The 12,244-nt window shown below is 37.4% G+C and overlaps 1 protein-coding gene across 3 annotated transcripts in view; it reads left to right on the top strand.

The window, feature by feature from the left end:
• The window catches only part of Klhl7 (kelch like family member 7), a 46,507-nt gene extending 35,975 nt beyond the window's left edge, over positions 1–10,532 (top strand). For all 3 annotated transcript variants that reach the window (XM_051202884.1, XM_051202887.1, XM_051202885.1), the window contains 4 exons: positions 1,972–2,212; positions 4,849–5,050; positions 8,148–8,245; positions 9,074–10,532. In XM_051202884.1, coding sequence (XP_051058841.1) covers positions 1,972–2,212; positions 4,849–5,050; positions 8,148–8,245; positions 9,074–9,357 — 825 coding nt within the window. In that variant the 3' untranslated portion in view covers positions 9,358–10,532. The remainder of the gene's footprint in view (positions 1–1,971; positions 2,213–4,848; positions 5,051–8,147; positions 8,246–9,073) is intronic.
• Positions 10,533–12,244: the final 1,712 nt, after the last annotated feature.

The raw sequence follows: 12,244 nt of genomic DNA, 5'->3' as shown, positions 1-12,244 counted from the left end.
TCTGTGAAGAGCCACTGTGAGTCCTGAAATTGACCGAGTTAATGTAGTTTATTAAGTTGTATTTCTCTGCTCAGTAAATATGTACAATATATGAGAATCAAATAAATTACCTTTAAACAACTGCTCCCTGAAGAATATATGGTACTTTTGTTCTGTAGTTTACAGTTTTCTCTAAGGAAAAAGTAAAAGTGTTTATCCCTAGGCGTTCTGTGTCCATTAGATAAGACTGAAGCTTCAAATGATGTTATATTTACCTTGTAGTTGTGTTTGCCTACCAATAGGTATGCCACTGAGTAACCCAAGAAGACAAAGATCCTGATTTAAGGATAAAAACCTGAGTAATTAATGCTCTACTTTCCTTATTTTAAAAAAAAACATATCATTAAGAGTTCAAAGTCCCTGCAAATGTACTTTGTTCCTTAGGAGATCAGCCTTTCTATTTATAGGATATATTCTAATCTAATGAACATCTGACACAACAGATGCCGACAAGATATAAATATCAGTTTGATATTCTTATAGGGACCTCAACAGTAACATTCACACACAGTGCTTTGCTCGGAGATTGGGAATTGTTTGGATCCCTACCTCATCCTGATCGTTTTCAGCTATTTTGGAAAGCAGCAGGAACAAAGTGTTAATATGCTGTACCTTTGGGGACATTCCCCATGCACACACGTGGTAGGTGGGTAGAGCCAGGCTTGGACAAGTGTGTGTTTTCTCATACATAGACATTTTTCTTTAATGTGAAATTAGAAGAGAAGAAAGACCTGGAGGACGTGGGAAAAGGAGACGGAGTAATGGGGAATATGAAGATAATCAAGAACATTGTAAGCATGTGTGAAATGGCACAAGGAAACCCATTGCTTTCTACATTTAATATATGCTAAAGAGGAAAATAAAACATCCTATAAGTTATCCCTAGGTAGGAAAGGGGTGAATACTGGCTAGAGATCAGGAAAAGAGCTGGTAAAGGACATACAGTAGGTACATTAGGTATTGTGGTGGGCCATATAGTTTCTGTTGAATGAAAGCAGATGTGGAACATGTTGCCATCTCCCAGTAAGATTTTATTACAGTGAAATTGAGAATCTGGAGTCAAAATGATACCAAAATTTTATTCAGGACACCACCTTTCACATTAATAATAATAATAATAATAATAATTTTGGTGTGGATAGAAACTTAAAATGCGTGTTTACCTCCTCCTGGGTCTACTGAAGTGGTCACTGTTACTCTTCATATTAAGTGATGTGTTAGCTTTTCCCATTTCTGTTCTGTCTTTTCTTATATAATACCAATTGCATCATTATTGGGTTTTGAAGTCATGAAGCTTGAGGGTAAATTAAATTTCCATACAATTGTTCATATCTGAAGTCTACTCGTTGGAGGGTAAGTTTGTTGTATACAGATCAGTTCCTGGGCAGTGAGGACTACACAGAGAAACCCTGTCTCAAAAAAGAGAAAGAAGGAGAGAAAAGGAGAGGAAAGGAAAGGAAAGGCAGGAAGCAGATTGGCACTGTGGTCAGGCTCTAAGGAACTATTGGTGCTTGTGATCATTGCAGTGAAAAGCTACTTGAAGAGTCAGCACTCAATATGTAAATACCCACATATAGACACAAACACACACACATAGTTAAAAAGAATAAAAATAAGTATTCTTAAAAATAACAACTATTTTACATATTTTAGCATTATAATCTTCAAGCTTCAATGACAGGCTAGTAGTGATCTATCTAGATACATTTATTTCAAAGCCATGGAACATCCAGTTGTCCATCCCTCTTACCTTCTGCCTCAGCTAACCAACATTTTGAAGAAACCACTCAGTTTAAACTGAGTGATGGTCTCAAGGCAAACATTTTGTATGTCCAGTCTAGTAAATAAACACATGCTCTTTGTATTATCTTTATCTGTGCTTTGTCGTGTCAGGTTCTGTTTCTGAAAGCTTTGTGTCCTGTCTTGTTTCAGGATTATAGCTGGACAGACATTCGCTGCCCCTTTGAGAAACGGAGAGATGCAGCGTGTGTGTTTTGGGACAATGTGGTATACATTTTGGGTGGTTCTCAGCTTTTCCCTATAAAGCGAATGGATTGCTACAATGTTGTGAAGGATAGCTGGTATTCCAAACTGGGTCCTCCAACACCTCGAGACAGCCTTGCTGCCTGTGCTGCAGAAGGCAAGATTTATACATCTGGAGGTTCAGAAGTAGGTAAGATCCCATTGATATTTTTAACAGAAGTATTTTAATCCAAGTATCTTGGCATTCGTATTTTTAAAATTTGGGAAGATTTGTCCAGATACTTTGGTAATTTAAGTGCATGTCATTAACATTTTAGATCCTATTTCCTTGTAAGCTTACCTTAATCCTTAAAATCATTAATTGACAGGAGTGCCAGTATTCTAGGGTTAGAAAGATGGTTCAGTAATTAAAGGCACATACTGCTATTCCAGACCAGAGTTCATTTCCCAGTAGCCACATCAGATGGGCTTATAACCACCTGTAATTCCAGCTCTGAAAGGCATCCAATACCTTTGGCCTCTGTAGGCACCTGCATGCATATTTACAGATATGCGCACACATAATTAAAAATAACAAAAAAATTATGCCATCTTTCTAGATATACTACCCTCTTTGTTATGATGAAGTGCTAGTTGGCAGTATTTCCATTTTACTTGCAGGTTAGTTGCTTTGGGTAGTTAATATTATTTCCTCTGAAGTTTTCAGAGTTTTATTTAATCACTGGTCCAGTAAGAACATGTTCCTTTGTAGCATAAGAATGAATGCTCTTATTTTCTTCTTTCTATTTTTTGAGTTAGAGCCTTATTTTATAGTCCAGAGTGATTCTGAACTCATCATCTGCCTCCCTCGGCCTTCTGAGTGATGAGATCACGTATTTTAACCACTATATCACCAGTTTAAGAATAATTGTGTTCATTTGCTTTAAGAAAATTTCAGGAGCTGGTTGGTTGGCTGCCTGGTTGGAGATTAGGTCTCATGTACACAGGCTACCTTCCCACTTACTATGTAGCTGTGGATAATCTTCAACTTCTACCTTCCAACTCTACCTTCCAAGTACTGTGACTACAAGGTTGTGCCACCATGATCACTGGCATGCAGTGCAGAGTTGTCAAACCTAGGATTTTGTGCATAGTAGGCCAGTACTCTACCAACTAAGTTACATCCTGAGGATCTTCTTTAAATTTCTGTGTTTATGGATCAGAGTAGGGCACAGGTATAAGTATAAATACTTGTCTAGTTGATAATTTTTTAGGGTCAATATTTTTCTAAATGAATATTCTAGGTACAGCCTAGGAGTAATAGACTTTATAAATTAATAGACTAGCATATAACAGAATTTTTATGCTTTTCTCTTTTCAAGTAATTTATTTGCTTACATAGTGGACTTATAAAGAAAACTAGGAAGACCAAGTAAACCTAAGGTGTGGAATTTAATGGGCTCTTTATTTTTCATTGGTGACCTTTATATTAGCTCAGAAAATGTTTTACTTTGGGCTAGCATACTTATCTTGTAAATTTTTTTTGTTTTGTTTTAGTTTTTATTTTTTGTTCTAAATTTTTACCTCCTCCTACTACACCCTTTTAATCCCAGCACTGAGGCAGAGGCAGGTATGTGAACTCAAGGCAGCCTGGCCTGCATATCAAGGTCCAGGAAATCCAAGGTTTCATAGTGGGACCCTGTCTCAAAAAGAAAAGTCATTAAATAAAATTACAAGGTCCTTTTTATTTTTACTAAGAAAAGACAAAACACTTACCCTAGTTTGGAGGTGTTGGTTCATACCTTTAATCCCAGCACTTAGGAGGCAGAGGCAGACAGATCTCTGTTAGTTCAAGGCCAGCCTGGTCTACAGATCTGAGTTGCTGGACAGGCTCCAAAGCTACACAGAGAAATCCTGTCTCAAACAACAACAATAACAACAACATACCACTTACCCCTTTAATGGGATTATTTACAAAATTCTTACTGAGCTCCTACAGTATGTAAAAGTTGTAAAGCTTAGTGAATATATGTTTTGCTCTTAAAATGCTTAATCAGTGTACCAACAGAAGTACTCATTAATACCTTGATGTTATACTTAAGTATACTTTAGGACCCATCTGCATATAGTTTTGTTAATAGGCAGTAGCAATTATAGAATACTAAGTAAGCCTTAAGAATATTGTCAGATAGTAAATTTATATTTTAAGGTTTAGATTTAGTTTGCCAGATCTTCATATTTAAGAAGTGTAGCTGTGTTTTAAAATTTTACATTTTAAGGCTGCAGAGATGGCTCAGCAGTTAAGAGCACTGGTTACTCCTCCAGAAGACCTGGGTTCAATTCCCAGAAACCACACAGCAACTCACACCTGTCTATAACTCTAATTCCAGGGGATCCAACACCCTCACACAGATACACATTAATTCAAAGCACTAATGAATAAAATAAGGTAATTCTTATCATGCACAACTGGCTCTGAAGACTACATAATGTTTCTTTTGTTCTTTAGAAGTCAATTCAATTTCTTTTCCTAAAATGTAATTACCAATAAATCTATCCAACAGATCCTTTTGTTTTAATGTTTTCCATGGTCCTTACAATATCACGAACTTTTCTTAAATTATTGTGGCAAATATAAAAATTACCTCTACAGTAAATTCTTCCTTCTGTTCCTTTAGCTCTATAGTCACTAAACTGCAAATGCACGTCAAGTCAAGTGTAAGTAAGTAGATGGTAGGACCCTTTCTTTTCAGGGAGGGTGATGAAACAGGGTCCCACTATATACCCCAGTCTTGCCTCACATTTCCCAGTCCTCAGCCTCTTAATTTAAGCCCCTTTCTTTTACAGGAAACTCAGCTCTATATTTATTTGAGTGCTATGATACAAGAACTGAAAGTTGGCACACGAAGCCCAGCATGCTAACTCAGCGCTGCAGCCATGGGATGGTGGAGGCCAATGGCCTCATCTATGTTTGTGGTGGAAGCTTAGGCAACAATGTTTCTGGGAGAGTGCTCAGTTCCTGTGAAGTCTATGACCCTGCCACAGAAACGTATGTATCTATTTTAAATGATTCTGTCAGTGCTACTATACTCCATAAGGTCACTGGATGAAGATACTAAAAGGTAGAAGAATATACCTACACTTGAATAGCCTGAGACCTTAGGAAATAACTTGACCTTGTTGGCACATGGGAGCGAGCCCCTCTCTTTCCGGACCTGCTTGTTCAGTAAATATGAATGATACACCTGATCGGTCGGTCCATCAGACTCCTAAATGTAGGGGAAAAGGAGAGAAAACTTAGAATTAAATTATGTTTGCCCTTAGGCAGCAATATTACAAATTGGTTTTTGGTATTAAGCATTCTCCTAAAGTGCATCTAAATTAGTATTTGTTAATAATATTAACTGGTGGGAAGCAGGTAACGTCTTTGAAAGGCAAAATGTTGAGCTGAGTATGGAGTGCATGCCCTGTACTTCCCACACTGAGAAGACTGAGGCAGGAGAATGGCCATGAGTTTGAGGCCAGACTGGGGTATAGCAAGAGTCCTTGTCTGGAAAAACAAAACAAAAAACAAGAGGGAAATATTTCATTATAAAATATTATTGATCTGTTTTTAAATGATTTTTAAAAATATGATAACACTTTCCCAAATAAAAGTGCAGTTATGTTTTTATTCTCATTTGTTCAGCTCATCACCAAGAACTAGCACCAAAAAGCTACTTCCCTTAAAATTTATATTTTACTAAAGAAATAAATCTCTTAGTTCCAAATGAATTGCAGTCTGATGTTTTTACCACAGCAACTCTTATAAAGGAAACATTTAATGGAGGTGGCTTACTTACAGTTCAGAGGTTCAGTCCGTTATCATCATGATGGGGAGCATGGCTGTGTGCTGGCAGATGTGCTGGAGAAATACCTGAGAGTCCTACTTCTTGCAGACAACAGGAAGTGGTCTGAGATACTGGGCAGTATCTTGAGCACATATGAGACCTCAAAGCCCATCTTCACAGTGACACACTTCCTCCAACAAGACCACACATAATACCACTCCCTTTGGGGAACCCAAGAGCTGACTGACCAGACAGATACAGCAAAGACCTATAAAGGAAGACAGCTCTGACCTCTGCATTTATAGCACAGGCCCTACCCAGACACAGGTTTTAAAAATAAATACAAAGAAAAAGAAACCTGTAATTTTGGTATTATTTTTAATTGCCCCCCCACCCCCTTTGGTTTTTGAGACAGGGTTTCCCTGTGGAACAGTCCTGGCTGTCTTGGAACTCACTCTGTAGACCAGGCTGGCCTCTAACTCACTGAAATTTGCCTGCCTCTGCCTCCCGAGTGCTGGGCTTAAAGGCGAGCACCACACCACCACCAATATTTTTGTTGTTGTTGTTTTAACTAACTGAATATTCAGTTTTGGGAATGTGTAAAAACTTCGTAGGCGTAGCACCTCTTTTGTTATATTGGACTTGTGTTTTAAATTTGTATTCTCATCATTCTGTTCAGTACTCTTCAGTTTTCATCAATAAAATGTTACCTGGGTTGGGAAAGCTGGCTCAGTGTTTGGGCACACCAAGTGCTCTTCCAGAGGACTGGGGTTCAGTTCTCAGTGTCCCCACCATGGTGTCTTACAGCCATTTGTATCTCCAGGTCTGTGGGATCCCTTTTCTGACCTTGGGCACTAGGCACAAATGTGATGCACAGACATATATTCAGGGAAAGCCCACAGATAAAATAAAGCAATAAATGTAAAAAGAAAAACTAAACCCTGAACCATCAGATTGGAAACTGAAAAGTAAAATGCATACTTCACATGTACATTGTTAGCACCACTGCTAAACTGTCAGATTTCAGAACATGCATACCCGAAAATGTGTTCTTTAAGCTGGGCATCAGTGGCCCATGCCTTTAATCCCCAGCGCTTGGGAGGCAGAGGCAGGCAGGTCTCTGTGAGTTCCAGGCTAGCCTGGTCTGCAGTGCTAGAATCAGGAGGATAGCTCCAAAGCTACAGAGAAACCCTGTCTCAAAAAATCAAAAAAAAAAAAAAAAAAAAAAAAAGAAGAAGGAAGGAAGGAAGGAAGAAAACTTATTCTTTATATTATAAACATTTTTGGAGAAGAAAGAAGAATGTAAATAGAATTTTCCAACCCAAATATTTTTCATAATACACAGTGGCAGCTTACTATGTGGAGAGGCAGTGTAGCACTATCCCATTCCTAGCTGCAAACTTGTCATTTCATCTGCGTAAGCACACACATGCGCGCCTGTGTGTGTGCGCGTGCGTGTATATGTGCATGCGTGTGTGCGTGCATGCCTGCATGTATTTCTTGAAAAACAGGGCCATTATGACCTCCATAGTGATTGGTGGATATGAAGCCATTTTTAAACCAAACAAAAAAACATAAATACAAGACAACAGAAAAATTGCTAATATTTCAGTTGATCATAAGGCCCCTAAATAATGTCAAAACTAATTCAGTTTTTTAAGAGTTTAAAATAACCATCTTTTATGCTAAGTTTTCCCGTTGTTTGAAGTCTTGTGGTGCTAGCTGTTAAAATCCCAGAGCCTATGTATCATTGGTACCCTCAGAGTCATACATGAGTATATACATGTATACAGAGTATATACATGTATATGCATGCATATACAAAAGAAAATGCTATCAGAAAGAAGTAAGCACCTTAGTGGTCAGTGTTAGCTGTGTGCATGATAATGCTACCTTTGTTAGTATACTTCATCAGTGTCTACACTGGTATTCTCAGTTTCACTGAGTAGTGGCTGTGTGGCAGTAAGTTACTCAGACCCACAAATGGCACAGAGAGGCCCTGTCTCAGAGGTAAGGGAGCAGGAGGTAATTGAAGCTTTGCCATTTCAAAGATTATTAGAAACTGGGAAATGGATTTCTTCAAAAGACACATAAATTGTTTCCTTTCATTATATATCTTATTAAAAGTTTAAGTCCCCCAATTTACCCTACCTATAAAAGCATTATCCAAAACTACTTGAGTGTTTCCCAGCCTTCCAGACATCTTAGATGTATACATGTATGAGACACTTTGTCAATGAGCATTGTTTAGGATAATAGGCCTGTCCCATTATTTACTTCTTGTAAATAAGCACACTAAAAACTTTTTTTCCCCAGATGGACTGAGCTGTGTTCAATGATTGAGCCCAGGAAGAATCATGGACTGGTGTTTGTAAAGGACAAGATATTTGCTGTGGGTGGCCAGAATGGTTTAGGTATATGATGTTAACTTACTCTCTTCAACTCCCCTGGGTGTGCTGATGAGTGCTGAATTACTGGAACATCTCCTAAAACTGAATCATTGCCATATAGAGCACTAAGTCCTTACCACTGACATATGTTATGAATGGCAAGCAGTCATTGTGATTGCCTCAGACAAGCTGTGCCTTTCCATATCCCACAGGGAGGCTTTCCCATCTGCTTAAGGAGTACTGAGCAGCTGAGAAATGTGAATGTGAGAAACAAACTCTTTCACCAGCTTCTCAACATTTTAAAGACTGCATGAAAGTAGCTGTTGACTTTTAGACGTTTTTTCTTAAGTAGTGCTAATAATGATTTTAAATAATTAGTTTAAATAATGAGAAATGTGAACTGAATCTAGAGATAGTACTTCATTTTATCAGGGTATCTATGTGTTAAGTAAAACAAATAACTTCTTTTCTCTTACCCACTGGTGCTCTCCATAAAATGTTAAAAGATAGAAGAGCATTTGGAGTAATGTATAATAGAAGTAAATGAGAAAGCAAATCTCTGATACTTTTTTATTTTCTTTTCCAAGATAGAACATTTGTAGGAAATGTTCCTTTTTTTTTTTTTCTTTTTTAACATTTAACTTTGTAGGGAAAAAATGATTATTATGAAAATTATCAATTTCTTTTATGTTTAAAAAATACGTAGGTAGTGAATATGTGAATAATGATTGTAAAGTTCATGTCCTTTCAATGTGTTTAACAATTTTATTTTGAAAATAAAATGTAAACTTTAAAAATTATTGAAAGATCCAAGAGCGATTGATACAGTTCTCATATTTTGTTCTTCTAAAGGTGGTCTGGACAATGTGGAATATTACGACATTAAATTAAATGAATGGAAGATGGTGTCGCCGATGCCGTGGAGGGGTGTAACAGTGAAGTGTGCTGCGGTCGGCTCTATCATCTATGTGCTGGCCGGCTTTCAGGGTGTAGGTAGACTAGGGCACATCCTTGAATATAATACAGAAACAGACAAATGGATTGCCAACTCCAAAGTCCGTGCTTTCCCAGTCACAAGTTGTCTAATTTGCGTTGTTGATACTTGTGGAGCAAATGAAGAGACCCTTGAAACATGAGTGAGTGGATCCCGACTCAGCTGAGACTCAGAAATCTGGCTACCAGTGGTTTGTTCCATTAGTTTGGTTGTGACGTTCTGGTCTGGTATTTTGATAAGTAAGATTCCAATAAAATACAAGTTTATTTTACCTGGATTTGATTACTTCATTCAAAGACCATATTTTAGCTGGCCATATAACCAAGAAGCTATCAGCCAGAAAACTTGAAAGTTATAAGCATTTCTTGGAAATTAAGAATTTCAAATGTATAACTGATTCTGACAGAGTGGGGCATGCTCATCAGAGAAGTAGCCCAGCTTAGCTTTAGATTCTATTTTCATATTGTGTAAGTGCTGTGTAGTTAGTCTGTTTCTGTTTGGTCAAGACTAAGTAGTAGCGTGGATTATATTTCAAGATGGCAAACTCTGATAGAGTAAATGTATCTAGTATTAAGTATTTTGCTTGTCTTCATTTATTTCATTTAGTGCCAAACTATTCCATTCTAAAGTAAGCAAGAGCAGCTCAAGGCATACATATTTTCTTCACACATTTGGAGATTTAACACCATACCAAATTATTCATGGAATATATTCAGTCCAATTAAATGAAATATTCCACATTTTCATGTAGAATATTCTTAGCACTCATCATCAATTTATGTGGTTTTTCCTCAGCAATGTAAAAAGTACTCTGCACCCTCAGTTCTTACTGTGAAAGCCAATCAGAATACAGTGGTTAGCCACAGAAGAAAGGCTGTTTGAAGAAATTCTGGGTTGCCAGAAAAGCATTGATAACTGTAGCCTGGTATCATGTGGATTTTAAGATACTGTTTTCTTTTTTTCCTAGCAAAACATGTCAGAGACAACTCAGTTTTCTCTAAATATTTTATAATTGGCATTAAGTATATGTCACTGTTCATTGCTTTGATGTAGTCAACAAACTACCAAACCATTTATTAATTTTTCCCCAGTGTTTTACCCTTTGACTATGTATGAGATGTGCCATGTAAAACTGTCAATCATCAATGTTTTTCTGATATTAAATATTTTTAACTTAAAATAGATTTGCTCTGTTTATTCATTCTAAGTGTGTTCAATAATGTTTTTAAAATTTGTGCAGGTGTTTCCATTTTTAATTTTTCTCTATATAGAGGTTATAGACTAAAATGTTTAAAATAAAAATGAATTTAAAAATTTTTTTCTGTTGAGTTTTTATGTATAGATAGCTCTGTTGAGATGTAATCCATAGGCATACAATTCATCCATTTAAACTGTACCACTTAGTGGCTTTTACTATTTTCAATGTGGGCAGTCCTCAAATTTTTAGAATGTTTTCATCACCCCTCCCAAAAAAACAAAAACCTGTATGTACTAGTAATCACCCCTACTTAGTGAATTGAAACAAAGGTATTCTCAATGTTTAGGAGGCCAGGTGTCCCAGATCTGGCATTTGGAGGACTGGGCAAAACCACCATGTCTCCCCTCTCTGCTGCTGTTTGCCAGTGACCCTTGTTACTTACTCTTAGCCAACAACTGCATTGCAGTCTTCTACCTTGGTCTTCTCATGGCCACTTGGTTTTTGTTTGTTGGGGGGAGGGTTGTTTTGTTTTGTTTTGTTTTTTCTGTTGTGTAACTATCATCACATAGTTCTTTTATATAAACACAGCAATCAGTTAGGCTCTGTTATTATTTTTAACTTAACATGCATGAATGTTTTGTCTGTCTGTATGCCTGGTGCCCACAGAGGTAGAAGAGCCCCTGAAACTGGAGTTATATAGATGATTGAGAGCTACTGTGTGAGTCCTAGGAATTGAGCCCAGGTCCTCTAGAATATAAGCTAGTGCCCTTAACCTTGGAACCACATCCAACTGTCCTGAAATCAAGATATCCACCTGCTCTGCTTCCCAACTCCTTGGGAGTAAGGGTATGCACCAACAACAGATGGATTCTGGCACTTTATCTTAAACCACTTACATTTGCAAAGATCCTGTTTCTAAGTGAAAATACATTGTGGAGTTTTAGGTAGACATGAACTTTGTGAGGAGCACTATTTAACCGAGTACACCCTTTAGAAACTCCAGCCTCAGGCAACCTCCACCTCCAGATGTGACATTTTTCTGTAGGATTTTTAACTTTGCATTCCATTTTAAAATGTGGCTACTTGGAGCTGGAGACATGGCACTTGGTGCTCTTGCAGAAGGACACAGGTGTGCTTTGTATCCACTCAGGCCCACCACCATCTATAACTCTAGTTCCAGGGGATCTAGTGCCCTCATTCTAGCCCCAAGTACCAGGCACACAGTGAAGCACATGAGTACATATATGCACGCAAACGTGACATAAATTTTTAGTGTGGCTAAATTTTCTAGTGATTAAAGTACTTATGTTTAAATGTGGTTATACTAATAGAGCAACCACCCATGTAGAATATGCATCACTGCTTAAAATATTTTAAATACACTAGCTGTTCTTTTTAGGCTGTGTTAACTACAGCACATTATATCAAGTTTGATACAGCTTTCAATAAGGCTGCTTTCCCCCTAGTAGTGCCTCTCCCCAGACCTATTATACATAATTCTCGAAGCCAGGGTAACTGATAAAAGTAAACTGGATTCAAAATATCACCTTGTGTACAAATTACTTTGTATAAGAAAGCTTATACCAAGCGCTCTGCTTTCATTTCAGTAGATCCTGGCTTTATTGGTGTTCTATTCCTGGAAGTGGCCTATTTTGATAATACATGATTAAGTTTTCAAAAATCACAATTTGAATATGTTTAGTAGTCAAAATTGTTACATAACTATAAACAGTAATTGTGGCTTTGTGGTCTAGTTTTCAAAACCTGACATAGTGCCATGAAAACCTCTGAACCTTTTAATATGCCCGATCAAAATAAAATGTGCCACTTA

Source organism: Phodopus roborovskii, unplaced genomic scaffold (assembly GCF_943737965.1).
Source record: "Phodopus roborovskii unplaced genomic scaffold, PHOROB, whole genome shotgun sequence".
In the NCBI taxonomy this organism is placed as follows: domain Eukaryota; kingdom Metazoa; phylum Chordata; class Mammalia; order Rodentia; family Cricetidae; genus Phodopus; species Phodopus roborovskii.
The sequence above is the reverse complement of the archived record's forward strand: the minus strand, read 5'-3'. Positions and strand labels throughout refer to the sequence as shown.